The following is a 21,530-nucleotide window of genomic DNA, read 5'->3' as shown; positions in this document are numbered from 1 at the left end:
TTGTGATGAATGTAAACGCCAGAGAATTTTGAGCCTAAGGGATGAAACAAGAATTCTGCATTCATATGGTGTAATTGTAAGTATAGAAGCAATATAAGCACCTCCATGGTTTAAGGCTTTGGGCGAAGACACTGAAATATGGAGCTTGCAATCAGATGAGTTCAATTGAGAAAAAATGTTACAAGATGCTTCGTTCTGAGGATATTCTGTTAATGAGGTGGAGCAAGATTCCTTCAAGCTCTTCACCATTGCTCCATTCACGAACTTCTGCTTTGACAAAAGCTCGGTCACTAAAAATACAGTTCCATAAAGGGTAGTTCTTCCTTGGCATCACATAATCCTTGTCTCCAAGCTTCAAAGTTGGGCAGTAATCACCTGACCCATCTCCCAGGTAGATAAAATTCTGCCTTTCGCTTTCAGGAGCAGAAGCTTGGATATTGTTAAGTACTTGACCCTACAATAGAAACCACACAGTGACTATTTAATTCCCAAACTCTTAGATCCTGTAACGTAGTATATAGGCAGCAGTAACTGAGAAACTAAACTACAATGCCTTTTGAGCTATTAGGTAGCATTCTGATGAAAACTTAACTTTAAATATTTTAGGGTTACTCTTTCCCTTTTACTAGTGGAACATGGATTACAGCATGCAAAACTAAAACGATTCTGGGGGAATGTACTTTGAAGATTGATGATGACTTGGCAAAAGTCAACCACATCAGTTATGCTTAACCACAAAATATGTTACCTAAGCAACCAAATCCCGAATCAACAAAATCAAACTTAGACATGAATAAATCAATCCAATATTTTGCAGGCAAATTCCAAGGCATACACATTGGCATCTTGCTTACTTCTGGGAGTAGGAGAATATTGAAAGTGCATAAACTTCATGGCCACTACCCAGAAAACACTTTGCATCAACAAATTCAGATGCATTATAAACAAGGAAGAATGAGCATGTATCTTAGCAATTCCATATATTCCCCTTTAATTCTTTCCTGAAACTAGGAGTATCAAGAACATTACCAGAAAAGGAAACTCCACAGGCAATATATCCACTACATGCCTACAAAATGCAAATGCAGAACCAACAATCCTCAAGCTTCACGTAAACTAATATTCCAGATAATCAACCAAATTTTCAATCAACATAAAGTAAAAACTTAATGAATTTTTCTATAAATATGCTCAATCAGTGAACTTTTTTACCTTGCACAAATTTGAAGGACATAGGCTGCACCCATGTGGAGATAAGGTAGAGTCATGATAAGGGAAGATCCTAAGCCTTCCTTCTTCATCTACGAAGGTTGGATTTGTATAGATCTTTGAGAAGCAACCCAACAGATCATGATACTCCAAAATTTTCTCAATGAAAAACTGATTTGCATCACTAAGTATCCTCAAGTCGCATCTGAAATTCCCCATATAACCAACATTAACCTTAGAGCTTGACAAAGAACAAACCATGAAAAAGGATGTCCAAAAATAACTACCCAAAAGCATGGGCGGCTTTAATGGCGGCAGCAATTCTTGGATGTACCGGAGTCTTTTTCAAGCATTCTGCAATATCGTCAGCAGTTTCCCCTCGGGAATGAAGCTCCTTCATCATCCTATCCTACAATTAAATTTAAAAAACAAATATTAAGTTCAAGAAACGAGAAAAGCCTCTAATACACTTTTTCAGCAATACTTAGAAAAAGTACAAACCTTTATCACAGTTAACAGTAAATTATGATATCTTAGTGTTTAATAAACACAAATAGCAAATTTGATACAAAGCAATCGGGTAAATTTCACAGTAGAGTAAAAACTTATTAGCATGGATTTTAGAAAGCCTATCACTCCAATTTATTCCTAGTGATCAATACATTTAGTTTTACCTCGAAAACTGTGAACGACGATTAAAATGAAGTGTTTAGTGTAACTATGAAAAAGCAAACGGAATGGAAACTGGAAAAAGGAAGTTTTAAATCAAATGCAAAACAAACCATGAGGGAATTCCAAGGAAAGGTAGATCGGAGTTGATGGAAGAGGTCGGAGAGGCCCATCTCCGTCACCACCCAACTGTCGCTGTCCCCGTCTATTAACGTCCGATCAAAGTCAAAAACCACCACTATAGCCGCCATTTTTAGGGGACTCTCCGACACCCCCGCCTCAAATCTGACTATTTGGGGGGTGGGGAGAATGTATCAGATTGAAGTTAGGTACTTGGTCACTAAACGACTAAACTTTTGTGAGGTTAAAACTAAATCTTGATGTTGACCAATCTTGACTTTACATATGTATTAGTCCCATGCGGGTTTATTATTATATTTAACAATTACTTTTACTTCCCACGGATTAGTTATACATATTTATTTATGAAAATTTTTATAAAAATATATATAATTTAAAACACATCAAGATTATATAAATATTTATATACTTTTTACGTCAAAAAATAATAATTTAAATAAAAATTAAGATATTTTTATTTTAATATTATGGGAAATGAAAACTTGATAATATTAGTTTTTTATTTTTATATTTTAAACTTTGATAGTAATTAAAGAAAATGTGTCTTTACAAAATTACTTTTAGGATATACTAATTGAGATAATCAATACATATTATTATATAAAAAATTTTAAAGGTAGAATATAATTCAAAATAAAAATGATTAAAAATAATAAATAAATGATAATTCTAGATCTTCAAATTTTAAGATTAAAACTATATTTTAAAAATTCAAAATAAATTTGTTTAAGTATATATTTGATATTTTTTTAAGAAATAAATCTTGTTTTTGAAAAAGAATCTATATTTTGAATTTTTTATATAGTTCTATAAAAGAACAAAGCTATAAGAAGAAAAAAGTCTACATCCCAAAATGAAAGTTGTAAGTTCATTTTTTTTAAAGAAAAATAGTATTTATATAGTTACAAAAGAGTAATTATGATTAAAAGATAATTATGATTGATTTATGATTATTGAAAGTAAAAGATAATGAATATTAATATAATATGAAAATCTAATCTAATATATACTTAAAATTTATTATTATCTAATTGTTTTTTATTAATTAAATATTTATCTAATTTTTAAAAAATTGATTATTTAATTTTAAAAATAATGATTATCATTATCTATTAAAAACTTTAGGGTTGTTTTTAAAATTTTTAAAGCTTTTTCAAATTTAAATTTAAAGTATAAAGGAATTAATGACAATTTATTACATTCTTTTTTTTAAAAAAATTATTATTATCATTATAATTTTTTTGTAAAATTATTATTTTTTAAATCATTTTAATTGACAATCTTTTAATATATTTACCGTTTAATTATGTTTAAAACTTATATATTAAATGAAAATAATTTTTAAAAATTGATAAAAAATTTAGAATAAAAATAGAATTAAATGTAAAAAATTGAGAGTGCGCCACTTGGTGCAAATATAAGGTATGTACCTTGGTATATTATATATATATGATACAATTAAAATATATTTTTATTAAATCTTTTTAAAAAAATTAAAAGGATTTATAAATAATATGAATAAAAGATTAAATTGTTATAAGAAATAGATTTTTCCAATAAAAGAGTTAAAGTAAATTTCAATTATAAATGGATTTTTTAAAAGTAAAAACTTAAAATGAGATTTAAACAGAAATTTTTTCCAATATAAAAAAAAACCCAACAATTATACTAATATTATAATGATGAACTAACAAGTATCGAAAGTGTTCGCTCGTCATAATTGTATGATACCACAATTTTTTTTTATAAAATATACTTTACAATTTGTTTACTTTACCTTATAATATAGTATATGATGTGGGGATCATGAGAAATGTTATTAAACTTCTTTTTTTTAATTCAAGAAATTTGGATTAAACTTGTGTAAACATCACAACTGTAAGATATATGTTTTTGTTCAACGTTTTTTGTAAGGCTAAATCTTGAGAAGAAAAGTCTATCGTATTCTCTATGATAAGAAAACACAAGACTCAATATGAAGCATAAATGAGAAGAAAACAGTTGGATTGAGTTAATGTACATGCATCTTATGTGTTTTTCTTTCTCAGGGAAAACCTTTCGAGAAAAAAGAAAGTAGAAAAGGAATTAAAAAAATGTTGGTGAAACGTTTATGAAACATGCAAACAAGGTCTCCTACAGCTAGTACTGGTGATGAAATACTCTGCAACAAAATCAGCGCATCTTATAGAATTGAACTCTCGAAACCACACAACGTCGTCCGCTCAATGAATATTTAACCATTATATCAACGTCTCGGGGGTTCTTCTTGTTTGGTGCAACAGTCATGCTCCCAATTATTGCCTCCCCTTCACAGATGGTTAACACATCCTCTAGATATAGGACTGTTTGCTTCCAATGGGTAGCTCGCGATCTTGGTCCTGTATTTTGTATTTGCCATTAGCCAAGGCAAAGTTCTTCTAGGCTGGCTTGCTGATTTCTATTCGTAGATAAAATGGAAAGGACAAAGGATGGAGAATTTTGATGTAGATACAAACCTGTAGAGAAACCCATCAATTTGTGGCATTTGGTAAACGAAACATCAAAATATGCAACAAAAGCATGGATGTAATCATCACGCTCTGCAATAAGCTTGAAAGGTGCAGTGAAAGAAGCATCCCCAGGAACCATCTTAGAAATATCCATTGTCTGAAACCAGAAAACCAAAATAAATAATTCAGTTGTACTCCAAACACATTATTTTGTAAAATAATTTCCAGTAAGTGTTTATATATATAGATACCCAATGATATATACATACATACAGGAATATGCTTGTGTATTTTCTCACCTTGAGAAGGTGGCAATTTGTTTCTGGTCAACCGTGTCAACAAGAGGTTCCATCATAGCTTGCTTTTTTATACAACTCATGTCAAAGCCATAAACATTACTCCATAACAGCCATACTAGATTGAATATCAGTTAATATAGCATACACATAAATGATTCATCAAGGAACTTCCTATTACATGATAAAAGTGCAAAAACATATTTCCAACCATGAAAATATTTTGAGTACAAATATTTATGGTATCAAGTATAGCAGCAACTTACAAGCCATTTATCACGGGCATATAACACTGTGTTCAACATATTCTCGAACAATAAAAAGTAACCCATCCACTCAGATATTATAATATCTACTTTTGCAACAGGAAGCTCAATTTCTTCAATCTTTCCTTTCAAGACCGTGACAACTGTAACAATCAAATAATTCTTTGGTAAACAATGCGCTAAAAAGGAGAGGAAGCAATACAAGAAGACACAACAATTTTAAAAACTTCACCATCAGACAAGCCATTTGTTTCAACAATTTGTTTAGCCATGTCAGCCATATGGGAGCATTCAACCTAGGAAAGGGAAAAATATGAACAGCATTTGACAAATAAGAGATAGATGCCAGGAGTGTAAGAATTTGGTCAGACAGATTATCAACAACACATAAAACAGAAACAGAAGGAAGATGTAAACTGGAAGTCATACAGCATAAACATGTGCCGCCCCTGCTTTTGCACAAAACAGGGACAAAATTCCAGTCCCAGCTCCCACGTCAAGAACTACTTTGTTCTGGAATAGAAACTTATTCCGATAAATAACATTTTGATATGTCTTTGTTCGCACTACATCTTTAAGCATTTCCTGAAATACAAGGAATGGCAGGTTAACACAGAGGAAAAACATTTTACAAAAAAAGAAGAAATGAAAAAGTTATGCAACCGTACCAAGTTCTTCTACTGAAACCAAGAAAACAAACGCAGAAATCATTTCCAGAAATTTAAGTAAAAGATTAAGTTAAAAAAAGAAGACAGTTTTTGGATAGTAACTGTGATGCATTAATTCCTGTATGAGCTTAAACAAACAGAAAAATTACAACCAACCCTCCAATCACAGATATTCGGCACCCAATAGATCACAAAATAATGGTGACTGAAGCAGAACTATTCCATAAATAAGTCGACAAAAACGAAACAAGATTCAAATGTCCAAGTTGTTGCACACTTACTTCATGAATACCTGCACATACACAAAAGAGGGGTCAAAGATTTAGAGGAAAGTGCTCACTGGAGATAAATACAAGAATGTATGACTTGAAACATCAGCGAACCCAATGCCCTACCTAATACCGACATGCTAGCCCCATAAACATGCAACCAGTGAACCACAAATTACTTACATATAAATAAACTATTGAACTCAACAAGCTCTAACTTTTGCAAAGATAGAAACTTTCTTCTCACATTCGAACCTTCTTCACAAAAATGTGAAAGCCAACACTAAGAAATCCTCACATTCTCATTGTTTTCTAATCAACAAGAAAAATCAGTAAAAAATCTTCAAAATTGAATCTTGGAAAAGAGGATGAGAAGCAGAAAATATACCGAAGTGAGAGTAAGAATCGAAGTAATAATCAGCACTGGTTTTATCATCTTCGCCGTCGCAACCGAAAAACGAAACGTCGGGCTCTCCCATGGAAACATCTTCACTAGCTTTGTCAACGGCGACGATTGAATCATCGAGATTGGAGCTGTTGCTGGCGATTTCCTTGTCGTCGGCGTCTCGGAAGCGAATGTTAGCTCCTTCGAAATTGTTCGAAGAGTTGGTCGAGGTTTGAGTTGTGTTGGTGCTTTTGCAGCGACCCATGTTCTTTTGTACGACAGTTATTAGGGTTTTGTGGAGGAAGAAGCGATGAGAAGATTAGGGCTTTCGTTTGAGCTTTTTGCTTGTGCTTGGGAGGAAGGTGAGCGCTTTTGCTTGCTTGCATTCTTGCTATGTGTCTATATATTTGCTGGTGGTGCCCTGCCTCCGTTTATTTTTTAAGAGGTACGAGAATTCCTAAAAAGATTTTTTCTAAGATATCAATCGGCGTCGTTTTACTTATAACTGAAGAGCAATGGTTCCTATTTTTTAAAAAGAAAATTAAACCAAAATCAAATAGGATCATATTTCCAATCAAACAAAGAAATCCGAACCAAACTCCATTTGTCCAAATCTGGTTTAATAGGTTTTGAAATTATCTTTTCATGATATTGTCTGGTTTTTTATTATTTTAGAAATGGAATATTCATTTCATTTCAATTTGAATAATTACAACATTTTAATTTGTAAATAAAAACAGAACTGAACCAAATAAGTAAAAAAAAAAAGGTAAAGATCAAAACGACAAAAACTGAAAGGGTTCGTTCTTTCCTTTCAGTAGGCAACCCAAAATGGGTTCTTTTATAAGAGGAAAAACTTGATACGTCAATTATTCGTCCGAAAGTAGAAAAGTTAGTTACGTTATATACAAAGGCTTTGATCGCTTGTGATTAGTAAACTTCCCATTCACCTGCATCAATTGAAAAGTAAAAGCCCCATCAGGCATTCCACACGCAAGCATAGAAATAAGTTGCAAAATAGATAATGTACGTACTCACAGGGAATGTGCATGTAATGTCTCACATCCATAAACTGTCTTCAGGTCCCAATTCGAGCAAGGTCATGTCTCTATCTTCTAATATCTGCAGTTTCTATCAGAATAACATGAATGCAGTGATTTGGAACCCTTGTGACGACACAAGTCATAAACCTAATGAGATCATGTTTCTCTCGTTCAGATGAGACTAATGTAAATTACAATCACGAAAAGACAAATGGCTGAAAATAATACCCTATCATTTGGAGATGCAGCATGTCCATAATGTAAAAGACAATTGCACAATAGAAACATAAATATTTTGATGGAATCTCATATCGATAAAGTCACTCTCATGTATTAACCATACAACAAGTGAAACTTCCAAAAATATAAACTGCAATATATGTCTCAAATCATACAGAATGAGAAACTGAGCATCACTTCTTGACATTCAAAATGTTTTCCTAATGATACATTATACCGGAATTCTCTAACAACGACAGCTATCTTAGATTTCCTTTCTCGGATGTTTAGTTTAAAAGGTAAATCCTGAACAAATGGGCACGAAAAAACTATTAATGTGCTGTTATTATGCATTGCATGTATTGGACAAGAAATAATCAGAAACTGAGGCACTCCTATTTTCACATCTACTGCAAATGCACGTGTATGAACATGTAGGTGTGATTGAAACATACTTTCAAACTGATATTCTTTCTTGCCTGCTTTAGTTTTTCTAATAACCTCACAGAATGGAACATAGCAAGTAAAGATTAAATTGTCGCTATTTAGCAATACACTTAGGAAACAGTTCTGCTACAACATCAATAATGAAGGTGAAGCAAAAGAAGATGTAAAGAAAGAACGAAATTGCCAAAAAGTAACTTCTAAAACATGTAGAATGACATATTATAGCCGAAATCATTTGCTTATACACGCAAAAACATATATACACAATTGTTGTTCAAGCAATGAAATATAATTATTAGTACCTCAACATGAGCTTCAGAACTTACATCATTGGCAACTTGAATAAGAGTAAGCTCCAAGTCAGACTTGAAGACACAGCACTCAGTCAATATCGGATGCAAATTTGTCAAATCTGTCTCAAAATTTTACATTCCCTAAAAACAGTAGAAGAGGAAAAAACAATATAAGCCTCTAAATAAACAATGCAGCACGTTTACATAACATCATAAAAATTGAATCAAAGTCGGTGCACTAATTCAGTCTGACAATACAAAAGTACACCAGAATTTGAGAAATAATATCGCACTGTTCTAAAGGCAAGAGGCAAATGAGAATAGAATGGTCGGTGAAATGTTAAACCTTGAACTTGGCAGGTTTTGAGAAATTATTGCTATCAGAGTTAAGCCTGTGTAAGAGGAACAACAAGTGTTTCTGTCAAGATTTGAGCAATCTCATCAATATAGAAGGTCATGCTAACCAGTAACCTGTAACCATATACCTTTCCTGCCAACAAGAATGTAAACATAAGAAGCACTTATCACCTGGCATAATGAACACGACAACATCTATAGAATATTTATCCGGAAATAAGACAGTAGCTTTATATCCCCCATCCAATCAGCATAATCAGCAGGTAACCTAGGTGCAAATAGAATCAATTTCCCAGCTGCAATGTCCTTAATTCAGTAAAAATGGAAGTTTATCAACTTCAAAAGTTTCTAGATTCAATAAGCTCTAGCATCTAAAAAAACGTGATTTTAGCAAAGAAAAAGCGTAAAACATGAAAATTAACGTAAGAACTTACAGTAGCACTCTCTCATAGCAAACACATAAGAGAAGCCTAAAATTGAATAGATTATAATTAAATTTTAATTATTGCATTGTACTGAATTATAACTTAAGTTTATAAAGAGCAAGGCACGGCCGAAGTACCTGGAAAGCTCAATGTGATCGGTGCAATAGCGCGTTTGATCTCATCCTCCCTGATCGATCGATTAATCCAAGAAATTTAACATCGAAGAAAGCGTGTATGGATGAGAACTAATTAGAAATGACTGATTCGGCAGTCCTTGAAGGAAGGCGAAGCCATGGAGAGGCCGAGAAAAGTCGGAGAGGTGCCGGCGAAGAGAATTGAGGAGACTTCGACAGTTGGAAACGTGGAGAACCATGGGGGCCTCCGGAGAGGATAGACAACGGCGATGTTGAAGCCATGGCAATGGCTACTTCTCTCATCGGTTTTGGTTAATACAACTGAACTAACCTAAGTACCGGCGTTTGCTAAAGTATTTTATTTTTTTCCCTCGAATTTTCCATTGTGAATACGACACCGTTTTCCAAATATGGGCACTGGATCGTGGATTGGGCTATAAACCGGCTCCTCTGCTTTTTCTTGGATAGCTAATAGTAGCTTAGCTTGCAATACAAGTGGCAAACAAATTCACTAGTTTAATAGAAAATTAACACTTTTTGACTTTCAAGTTTCAACTTCAAGGAAAAAATTATTTATAAACATATAATCATTGAAGACTACATATGGAAAATTCATAATATGCGACTTAAGTATCCAACTGATAAGAAAATATAAATTCAAAAGTTATATAAATATTAATATTAAATTCATAATTAAATTTAAATAGAAAAAAATTGTTTATTACACTACAAAACAATGTCATTTATTGACTGCCAAATTCATCGATAATATAATCAAAAAATCAATTAGTATAACACCTTAAGTTTGATATCGAAGGAAAAATGCTTACCTTGACAAAATTTTGATTGTCGAGAAAAGTATTGCCTGTATAGAATTCTACTGAAGGAAACAATCCATTGATAAATTCCTTTCACCTTATACTACAAAATACTCCATTGGTAAAGGCAATGTCAAACAATTGCTACCCAACAATTAATTCATTGCTTTACTGATGGTTTAGACATGCATCCCATGGTCCCTTGAGACAAGTAAACATTGAATCTAAATAAGTTTTGCCTAGTTTCAAATCTCAAGACATTTACCCAGAAATGTATAATTTAATTTTTTTTTGTTCATATTATATCAAGACTTAACTAATGTGTCTCAAGACCCTACATACCAAATGGTCCAAAATGTACTATTTCTAGTATAAAAACGATACGTAACTATCACCTAAAACATACTATTAGATACTAAACTATTGCACAATCATTTTACTTATGAAACTAAATTCTAACAACTTAAGATCATGGCAATATAAACATCAATTTATCCTAACTATGTCAAGATAGTAAAGTAAACCAAGCATGCTTTTAAAAATCCATCATTATAGTATGAGGTTTGCCAATGTACTTATAAAATCCGTCAGTATAGAAATAAGGTATATTGACAGATACATTATTTGACGGTATAAATCATTACCAATAATGACAGATTAAATTCCTCGATATAAGACTTTTTTAGCGACGGTTTCCTTCCGTCAGTATATGTATTTGACAAACTTTTTGTAGTGTTAAATAGCAATTTATATCAAAATAGTCCTAAATTACAAAAATCGTATCTAAAGTCTAACCCATTTCGAATCTGATATCTATAGAAACCCATTTCAAACATGAAGAATTATATATGTCCATTGCTGCCTGAAGCCCAAACCCATTTTGGGAAATTGCAAATATTTGACCATCTATATACTACTTACAAAGTGGCTTGTTATAATTGACAATATATACTACTTATAAATTTACTGCAAGGTTGTGTTAGAGTATTTGTATTTTATCTTCCAATTTGTGTAAATTTTCTTTTTTTATCATGCTTAGGTGTGTGTCCTATATAAAAGGAGTCCCTTTTTTATGGTGTAATAAGTTTGTTCCTGTTGTTTATGTTTTATTAACCTTTTGATTAGTTGTACCTTTTTGAGCTCTAATAAAATTTTATTTTAATTGAAATATTAGTATTTAATATAACTTGGTTATATAAACATGGTGCATACTATATTATAGGAAATTCATTGAGCTCAATGGCTAAAAATAAAATAACCCTAAACCTACACCATGAATGTAATATTAATTAACATGGTTTGATTATATACAAGCTGACTAAGACTCTGGATTATGAATATATTGTACGAAATTCTGAGGTCGTTGTCTAAAAACAAAATAAACATGGGGAACCAAACTCCAAACTTACTGAACTTACTGAATGTTATGTCTTAAAAATGATTTTATGATTTATTTGTTTATTTAATAAGAATTTCATCTTGAATCAGTTCTGCCTCCGATCCAGGCATTGAACTTATACCAATCAGGTTTAAAGTCGGTGGTGGACACAATTTATTTAGGATTCTTATCTCTATACTGCATCCATGTTTTGCCAAGAAATTAGGATTGAAAAAAAAAAAGGTCCAACCAAAGCTGCTTCATTGAGCTGTCTTAACTAAAACTGTTTGACATGTGATATGATGGTGATAAGAGGTAGGTGTGTCTAATTAGTAATTACATGGTGGAGAATTAGGACACGAGTTCCATTTTTTTCCCTTGAGGCATATTAAGAGATTCCTGGAATTTGTCTACCTTAATTCAATGGATATATTATAGAGAGAGAGATATGTGGGAATCAAATTTTTATTCTGAATTTTGTCTAAATATGCTTCCTTCACTCTTCGATCTGGTTAATATTTTTTGTCCACTCTTTTCCATTCTTTCAACTCCCATTTTCTTGGCTCAACCCAATGATCCAACTTTTTGTTTAAAATATATATATTTTTATTATTAAATAATAATTTGGTTAGCTACCCAATCTAGATTTATATGATGATTTTTTTTAAACTTATTTTTAAAAAAAATATATATCTAGATCATGTCTAATCATTTGTACATAACTCAACCTTTAAATAAATTTAATTATTGTATATGTAATCAACTTATTTGCAACATATTGACAATGGTGAAACCTAATGATATAAAAGCCCATGGAAAATTAACGTTCTCAATATATTGTTGTTGCATTACCGGACGGAACCGTCTCTTGTCTCGTCCTTTATCGAAATTGTCCGATTAGGGTTCCACACGTGAAGGAAACTGATAATAGTACTATTTGAATGCATTGCGTTCTTAGTAATTTATTTTCAAATGGAAATGGGATGTGCTTCAGTAAGTTTCATTGCTAAATTATGAAGTTGGTGAAGCATGTGTAAAGAGTTTCATCAAATTACGAGGTCGGGTCGTCAACATATCCTTTAAATCTCTAAACAACATTCATTAAATGCCCTACGTGATCGCCTAGTTGGCAAAGGCCTCACATTTAAGCGGAAAAAAATATTAACTAATTACTAATTACTAAGGTCATGGGTTGCGCATTAAAGTTCACTGACGATTGTGCAAATGATGTTCCATAGAGCTTAATTGATGAAATGGGAACTCATGACCCGCTTGAAGTAACTCGACTTGTAGAACTCATGAAGAAGCTTATCTACTTGAAGTTTTGGTAGCCCAATGAAATACTCTCGTAAATCTAGAGTTATTAGTGTAAACCCTAAAGGGATCAAATTGTATAAATTTAAATCCCTTATGACTTTCAATTGTAGATAGACTCTAATCTCGATCATGGATGTAACTCAATCTATTTGTTGGGTTTGGGGTGATTACTTCAATTCATTCCATTCATAGTTGTGAATATATTTGAGAGTATTTACGCAAACATTTGGTGTGTGCTATTTTTCCTTTGGTCTTTTGTTCTTCGTTGCCCATTCGTTCGAGTTTGCTTTCGCTATATTTTAATGCCTTAGAAAATTTTTGCGAGAATTCTCATTTTGTGAGAGTTAAGCGAACTTAGAATTATTTTTTTTAAAATCGCTTAAGGCTGTATGGTCTGTGAGACTAAAATTCTAGTCTCGTAACACTAATACAATCACAAGTAATTTACATTGTTCAAGTTCTTATTCACATAAGCGGTTGGATAAAGAAAATTAAAAAAAAACAATCGGATATAATTACAAAAAAATAAATTGAAATGTGCAATAATACAAATAATAATTATTGCTAAAGGTAAATAAAAAATGTAAATAATTATCAATGAAGTTTGAAACCTTAAATGGTGAAGTTTGTGTCAACTAATAGAAGAAAAAATAAATTATTTATATAACTCTACTAATGTATTATTTTATTTTGTAAAATTGATTTATTTATATTATTTCTAACTAAATTGATGTGGAATTAGTGATATCTACTTAATTAACTATATATAATTATAATGAATCTCCGGGACTGTTGACTGTTCAAAGATCATAAAAGTGGTATCCAATAAATTTAAAATGCACTTGTAAAATATTAGACTCATGATGGACACTGAGGGCGGAGGTGAAGAGGGCGGACAAAGCACATGGAGAAGCTATATAGAAAATTCTTTCACGAAAAAGGCAACTCTTGGCTTGTGTGTTGGGAATTATGTGTTAAGAACTGGATTATATAAAAACAATTATATGGGGAAAGGAAATGGTCCACTGTCAATAGTTTACTATAAGCAAGTTGGAGATATAAAATTAAATATATATTCAGTACATATACGAGTTTGAGCAACAAAATTAGAGATCTTTTTTGTCAAGTTGATATCTTCAATTTTATAACGTAAATGTTCTTTTGAAGGCAACAGTAATGATATATATATATGTAGAAGAAATTTAACTAAAAATAGATAATTAGGCTTAATTTAATTAATTCAAGTGCAATTGTTTTATCATAATATATATTACATTACAAGGCTTGAATTATTCATATTTTAAATTTATTTATTAGTTAACAAAGTAATTATTGGTGCAAAAATAAATAAATTATTACCCCATTATCTATTTTCTTAAATAAAAAAATATATTATATATGCCATTTACTCTCTTTAAAAAAATTTAATTTACAAATAAACTAATAAATTTGTATATGATGATTTCGAATGAGGGTTTTAATACAGTTATCATGATGATTTCAATACAATGGTTCCAAATGAATAAGGATTCCACTACAACATTAAACTCACCATAATGGTGATTCCAATTGAGTGTTCCTACATAATTATCATCATAATTCTTACTTGGCAGGATACAAAAAATAATAATGGGTAAGGTAATTAAAAATTAAAATAATTATCAATAAAGTTTTTATTATGGTGACAAAGTTTGATAATCATTATTAAATTATTAATTGAGTAAAATATTTAAATATAGTAATGTATATATAATGAATCTCCGGCGATGTTGGCTGTTCAAAGATCATAAAATCCAATACATTTAAAATGCAGCTGTAAAATATGATGTGAAGGGCGGATAAAGCACATGGAGAAGCCATATAGAAATTTCTTCCATGAAAAAGGCAACTCTTAGCTTGTGTGTTGGGAATTGTGTTAAGTTATATGGGAAAGGAAATAGTCCACTGTCAATAGTTTATTATAAGCAAGTGGGAGAAACAAAATTAAATATGTTATTTTGAAGGCAACAGTAATAATATAATTATAAATTAAAATAAGATAATTTAGGCTTAATTTAATTAAGGGTAAACTATAAAAAAAAGTCATTTTTGTTTGCTTCAGATTACATTTTAGTCACTTATGTTTGAAATGTTACGTTTTAGTCACTTACATTACCGTTTTGTTACGAAGTGGTCACTTTACCATTAAACTCTATTACCTCCCTAACGACAGTCCTACGTGGCAGTCAAAATGAATTTTAAATGCTAACTTGGACGTCCAGTTGCTGGGACGAAAATTGGTTTTTAATTAAATAAATTTAATTTGTATTGCCACATAAGACATTCAAGTCGGTATTTAAAACCAATTTAGACTGTCACGTAGGACCGTCGTTAGGGAGGTAACGGAGCTTAACTGTCGAGTGACCACTTCATAACAAAACGATAACGTAAGTGACTAAAATGTAACATTTCAAATATAAATGATTAAAATGTAATTTGAGGTAAACAAAAATAACTATTTTTATAATTTACCTTTTAATTAATTCAATCCGACTTGTTTTATAATGTCTCCTCATATTATAAAAATATGTTTTGGAAAAACGAAGTGATGCCGGTGGATCGTATTTAATTATATGTTATATTTTCAAAAATATTGAAGAAAGTCTATCGCGTAGGACTACTACTCTATGTGATTTGTTCAAAGCGTAGTACTCTGTGTAGGGCTAATATCATAATTTTGCATGCATCAATCAACCGGAAATTTCTTACATGAAGACAATGATGAGCATGTTCCAAAGACCATTGCATGCCTGTATGGCGGGGTTCACAAAACGTGTTCGTACAAACACGCTAAGAATCTTTTTTATATATTAAAAAAACAACATATATACCGCATTATAAAATTTATACATTTCAGATTTACTCCAATTGGAAGATACATTCTTTAAAAATTAATATTGAAACAAAAAAATTTGATTTCAATAATTTTTATATTTGAAATTTTAATTGTGGTTTATTTGAAATTTTAATTGTGGTTTATACATATTTTTATTTAATTATATGTATTATTTTTTTATTAGATAAATATAATTATTTATATATGCAATATATGTTATTAAAATGGTGTTATGTTGATAATTGTGTTAGTAAACTGTGAATTGAACATTAGGTCAAATTAATATTTTATGTATAAAATTGCATAAAATCAAAGTTTATATATAATATTGCACATTAAATCAAAATTTATATATAATTTTTATTTTTATTTTGAAAAACTATAACTGAGACTTACTTATCAACTTGTATATATTTATATGATTTGCATTGATACATTAATTTGTTACAAGATTATTATCAAGTATATTGTAAGCGGTGTAACATCCTCAAAACCCCATTTGTTGTAAATAATATGAGATAAAATTTTAGCGAAATAAGGTATAAGATCAAAGAAAATGAAAAGTTACAATATATCAAAATGAGAGTTAAATCAATAAGCCTTGTTGGGTGAGAAAAATGGCTTATAAAATAGCCTATTTTCGTCCACACGGGCAGAGACACGGGCGTGTGTCTCAGCCGTGTGTCACACACGGCTAGGTGACATGGTTTTGTGTCCCTTGTATCTTTTAAAAAGAATACAAGTTAGTGAGTTACACGGCCTTAGACACGGGCATGTCTCTTGACCGTGTGACCCCTACAATGTTGAAAAGATTAAATGTTTCCATTTTTTTTTTTTGAGTTTCTGATTTACTCCCGATTTGTTCCTAATGTGTATTTTGGGTCTCGAGGGCTCGTATAATGGATAATATGTTTAATTTTGATTGGTTTCTAACATGTATATTATGTGATGTGAAATGTTTGAAATTTCTGTCTATTTGTTCTGTAAACTTCGATAATGCTCCATAACCTTGTTCCGGCCATGGACTCGGGTTAGGGGTGTTTCATTTAGTATATTGATTTAAAGTACAGGCTAAATCATAAATATGTGGAAAGTTTTTGGCTCAAGTGTAAATATTTAAAATTTAGGGGATCAAAGTGTAAAAACAAGAAAGTTGAAGGACCAAAAGTGAAAATAATCCAATTTACTAAGTTATGGAATTGGCATGCAGGGACCAAATTGAATAGGTGAAGGATTGTGAAGGACTAAATCACAATTTTACCAAATTAAGTGATGATTCAATGATGGGATTTTGAAAGATCATATAAAGGGCAAAATGATCAATTAGCAAGAGGGAGAATTCTAGAATGTACAGATGATGTTGGTGATATTTTTGTGAATTTTTTAATTAATTAGTTAAATGTTATTTTATTAATATTTTACTTAGATATTTATTATTATTTTATTTAGAAAATGGTAGTATAAAAAGAAAGGAGGAATGAAGGATGAGAAATGCATGGAAATGAAAAATAAATGAAGAAATTATTGACAAATGAGGTAAGTTTCATACTAAACCTACTTGTATTTCAATTTATTGAGTTAAAGATGTTTTGAGTGAGATGTATGAAACATGTATTTAATCTAAATACAAGAAATGGAAAGTATTTAATGAAGAATGGATACTTAAAACACTAATTTGGTAAGAGAGAATATGATTTGTATGGTGAAAAGTACTATAAGATTAAGAAATATTGAATATGTAATCTACACATAACATAAGCGACTAAATTGTATAGTAATTAAAAGTATGGTAATTATGTGTGATTGAATGAAAGATAGTGCAAAGAACCTTGGAAAAGAAAATATTTTCATTAAAACAGTTTGGACAGCAGCAGTGACTTAACTTTGAAAATTCACCAAAAATTATAGAAATTTAGTTAGACATTGAATTAAATATGTAATTAAAGCTTATTGAGTGTCGTTTCATATGGAAGAAAAGGTGAAAGAAACGAAATTTTATAGTTTGAGATATATTAATTTTCATGAAATAAGGTCAGAGTGGATTCGGGTTCCCCAGTTCTGACTTTGGAAAATCATAAAAGAAAATTATTATGGTTTTAAATTTATATGTTTAAATTCTTAATGAGTATATTTTCAAGAGAAACAAACGGAAACATCATCCAAACCTCGTACTAAGAGATAATTAATTTTTAGTAAGGAAAGGTCGAAGCTGTCAAACAGCAGAATAGGGGCAAATTTGAAGAATTTACTGTACTTATTGGCTGAGTCATAAATTCTGAAATTTTAATGGCAAAAATATATTTGAGTCTAGTTTCAAAAACATCAAGCGGATCTTAATTTTGAATTCTGTAGCTCAAGATATAAATAATTTAGTGACTATGACTCAAGTGGACAGCTTTGATATAAACACATAAGTAAATAGTGGAATTATAGATAATGTTGCATATAAGCATGTTATATATTAAAAGTTAAAGATTCTAACAAATATATACATAAAGGGTGTGGAATGGAGAGGAGGAGGAGGAAAAAATACGAATATATATATATAGTAGATGAATTTGAAATGTTTCGAAATGGTTGTAAGTGATAGAATGATTAATACATATGAGTATGTTTAAACGAATTGATAAAATAATAAGTATTGTTAATTGATGTGATGTTATTGAAATCTTTGTTAAATTTTTATGAAGAATTAAATTGATTGGCACAATTTAGAAACAAATATGAAATATACATAAAGTGGGTAAACTACTTTGAAAGTGCAAGTATCCTCCAATGGTCTTATTTGTAAAACTTTAATATTTGTGTTAATTTTATAAACTTTGTTATCTTTGATTGAATATCATGATTTTCAGTTTTTGCTTCGGCAACGAATGTGACATCTCGATGCATTGACTCGGCGACCGAGTCGGGTATAGGGGTGTTACAAGTAGATTAGAATTTTTCTACAAACAGAGTTAAAAATTTTAAATATAACTTAAGAAACATATATTAATATTTAACCCTGGTCGTAAATTTTTTTTCTATTTTCACACGCAATATTCGAAATAATAGTTCATATTAACATATAAAATTTATGCATAAATACCTGGTTAAAAATAATTTAAAAACAAACACACAGATGAATTTATACATTGATAATAATCAATATAAACAACCCAATATTATCAAATATCTAGATTGACGTGTGTCATGTTCTTATTCGATTTATATCTTCCAAGAAGATTTGTGCCTGCTCATAGAGATGCAAAGATATACATACACTCCTTTTTTTAATCAAATAATACTCGTAACCTTACCTCATCGAGATAATGAGCATGGAATGAGTAAATCTTTTAACTTTTTATTTGAGATTGAGAGAGTGGTCTTCGGACATTTTAACTGCGTGTCGGCGGTATCAACTCAACTCATTATCTTCCAAAGTTTATATTAGGTTTTGGTAAAGTAGCAACATCAGATACAGATAGCTATTACATACATATATGAAAAATATACTCTAGTTTTCGTTTTGTTTCTAGTCTAAATTCAAAGCATGAGAGGTGACAAACATGGCCCTTCATTATATGATGTTGACACACACTTTAGTTGCTATGGTGCTGACCATTCGGGAATGTACTTCTCCTTCATCTTAAAAGCTTATTATTTGCTACAGAAATTAGTTTCTTACACATATATGCATGTGTGCAAGGACACGTCCAGTTGTGAGCTCCCTATAAACCCAATTCGACTGTCATTTTCCTTATCCCAACTTCAGGGGTGCTTTTTCATACCCGATTGGGAAAGATATCAAAACTCAGAAATTTAATTTAGCTGTTTCATGAAATTGAAAATTTTATGATATTTAGAAGTGATAAATCCGAAAATTATAGGTGAACAATGGTTTAATATGTAATTGTATATATAAACTTTTGATTCGATTAAATTCTTGTAAATTATATATTACATGCATGAATAATTATATTTATTCAATATAAAAATAAATTGATGTATTTATTTATTTGAATATAAATGATTAAATAAAATTAAAGTTTCAAGTATAGAATCACAATTAGAGTTTCACGTATATAATTACACCAAATTAAAGTTTATGTATACAATTACATATTAAATTAAAATTTATATATAATTTTAAGATTTATCCCTGCTTCATGGCTTGGATTTACCTACATCGGGGGGTTGGTTGTAGCGTTGCTCCCATAAAATTAAAAAAGAAAAATTACAAAATAATTACAAAATAATTTATGGTAAAATTGTACTTTGACCCCTTAAAATATGAAAAAAAGTTATGTTTAACCATTTTCAAAATGATGAAATTATATATTAATATATAATAAAATTATATTTTGATCTCTCAAAAAATTTATAATTCAATTCCGACCTTCTTAAAAAATTTCTTGCTTCGGCCCTATTTACCTAAAAGTTTATTATAATTATGAAATGATATTTTTTAGAATATATACATTCGTCATCTTTGATTGAATATTTTATCTCTTGAATTTAATTTGGTAGGAGCTGGTTTTGGCAACTCCCAACAGATTTAAAACTGGGGTTTGATTACTGCTTTAACTCCAAGCCAGCCATTATTGTTCTTAGCTGCAGGGTAACCCTGACAGGTGAAAAGTTGAAGGCTTATTTTTAAACTTATAATCCAAAATTTAATCAAAGTAGATTTAAAATTTGAATTCCAATATATTTACCATCACTTTCCCATAATCCTAATATTCCATGATCTGATGAAAGACGATTGCTTGATACTTGTCCCTCTCCCAGAGACCAGAGTCGAGGAACAGTCGTCATCAACCACTACTACTTTTTTATGTTCATTATATTTGCATTGCTATTATATGACGATATAATTAAGCAATCTAATTAATTGAAGAATCTCATGCTGTTGAATTCCTAGCACATGATCTGCAACCCCACGTCGAAGAGAAAAGCATATTCTTCGTATTCTGTTTTTGTTATGAAGATGATGTTTCTTCTCTAGTTGAGAAAAAAAAAACATGATCTTGACAAAAATCTCATTTCTTACATATAGGAATATACCTGCATGTTTATACCTAAACACCCATGTGGTTAATGAATCTAATTAGCCATTTACACAGTAAATTAATGTATAGTATTTGACATTTTATTATTTGCATTTGACTAATTATCAGTTAGTCCATTTGTTTTGCTTAAGATTGCCTTTAATTAAAACCTAGATTAGATTAATGATGTTCAATAACGATGAAAATCCTTCCTAAATAAGATAATATTTTTGCTTGGAACTAATGCATCATTTAAGGGGGACCATGTTTTAGATCTTTCCAGAGCTTCTGTTTTGTCCCAAATCAGAATCTTAATCTTCAGTAAAATGGGATCTTTGTCAGGTCATCATAAAAACTTAACTACTCTTAGATCTCTTGGAACATAATTATGTTGTAATAAACATGTACATTCTTCATCTAATATAGATTTGGTTTTTAATTAATGAAACCTTCATTTATTTATTAAAACAGGGAATTGATTGGTCATAGGTTGGGAAAACTCAAATCAAGAGAGTACTTAATTTGTTGAAGCTAAACAATCATTTGGGGGGAATTAAAAGGGGGTATGGGATCTCTTCGAGATTGAGATAAAGAAAGATTTGACAAGTTGACAAGCTTAACAGTTGTCACTTGTGTTAAAATATAAAGGTCACCTTTATTTTTGCTTACACTATAGAGTTAATCATTGAAATTTTTTAATTTTTAATTTTTCTATATTCTGAAAAGAAACAAGCAAGTTGTTGTTGGATTCCTATATATAAATGCAAGTTTTTGACAAAGGTTTTCATCATCATCATCATCA

General features: G+C 30.5%; 2 protein-coding genes across 3 annotated transcripts; both read right to left on the bottom strand.

Moving 5' to 3' along the window:
- Window positions 1-42: 42 nt before the first annotated feature.
- LOC107907151 (thiamine phosphate phosphatase-like protein) lies at window positions 43-2,287 on the bottom strand. Its single transcript, XM_016834400.2, has 4 exons — window positions 1,992-2,287; window positions 1,497-1,618; window positions 1,213-1,414; window positions 43-454 (listed from the first exon to the last, which is right to left on the bottom strand). Exons 1-4 carry the CDS (start codon window positions 2,127-2,129, stop codon window positions 179-181), a joined length of 738 nt encoding a protein of 245 aa, XP_016689889.1. The 5' UTR covers window positions 2,130-2,287; the 3' UTR covers window positions 43-178.
- Window positions 2,288-3,995: 1,708 nt separating this feature from the next.
- LOC107907152 (protein arginine N-methyltransferase 1.1) lies at window positions 3,996-9,632 on the bottom strand. Of its 2 annotated transcripts, XM_041093118.1 has the most exons (13): window positions 9,314-9,632; window positions 9,186-9,221; window positions 8,741-9,057; window positions 8,428-8,535; window positions 7,431-7,514; window positions 6,396-7,342; window positions 6,020-6,030; window positions 5,500-5,655; window positions 5,303-5,366; window positions 5,071-5,213; window positions 4,808-4,869; window positions 4,515-4,665; window positions 4,286-4,397 (listed from the first exon to the last, which is right to left on the bottom strand). In XM_041093118.1, exons 6-12 carry the CDS (start codon window positions 6,655-6,657, stop codon window positions 4,530-4,532), a joined length of 834 nt encoding a protein of 277 aa, XP_040949052.1. In that variant the 5' UTR covers window positions 6,658-7,342; window positions 7,431-7,514; window positions 8,428-8,535; window positions 8,741-9,057; window positions 9,186-9,221; window positions 9,314-9,632; the 3' UTR covers window positions 4,286-4,397; window positions 4,515-4,529. The 2 variants fall into 2 exon arrangements, with proteins under 2 accessions (XP_040949051.1, XP_040949052.1); XM_041093117.1 differs by lacking the exon at window positions 4,808-4,869 and having other exon boundaries at window positions 3,996-4,397.
- Window positions 9,633-21,530: the final 11,898 nt, after the last annotated feature.

This window comes from Gossypium hirsutum, chromosome D05 (genome assembly GCF_007990345.1).
Source record: "Gossypium hirsutum isolate 1008001.06 chromosome D05, Gossypium_hirsutum_v2.1, whole genome shotgun sequence".
NCBI classification, from domain to species: domain Eukaryota; kingdom Viridiplantae; phylum Streptophyta; class Magnoliopsida; order Malvales; family Malvaceae; genus Gossypium; species Gossypium hirsutum.
The sequence above is the reverse complement of the archived record's forward strand: the minus strand, read 5'-3'. Positions and strand labels throughout refer to the sequence as shown.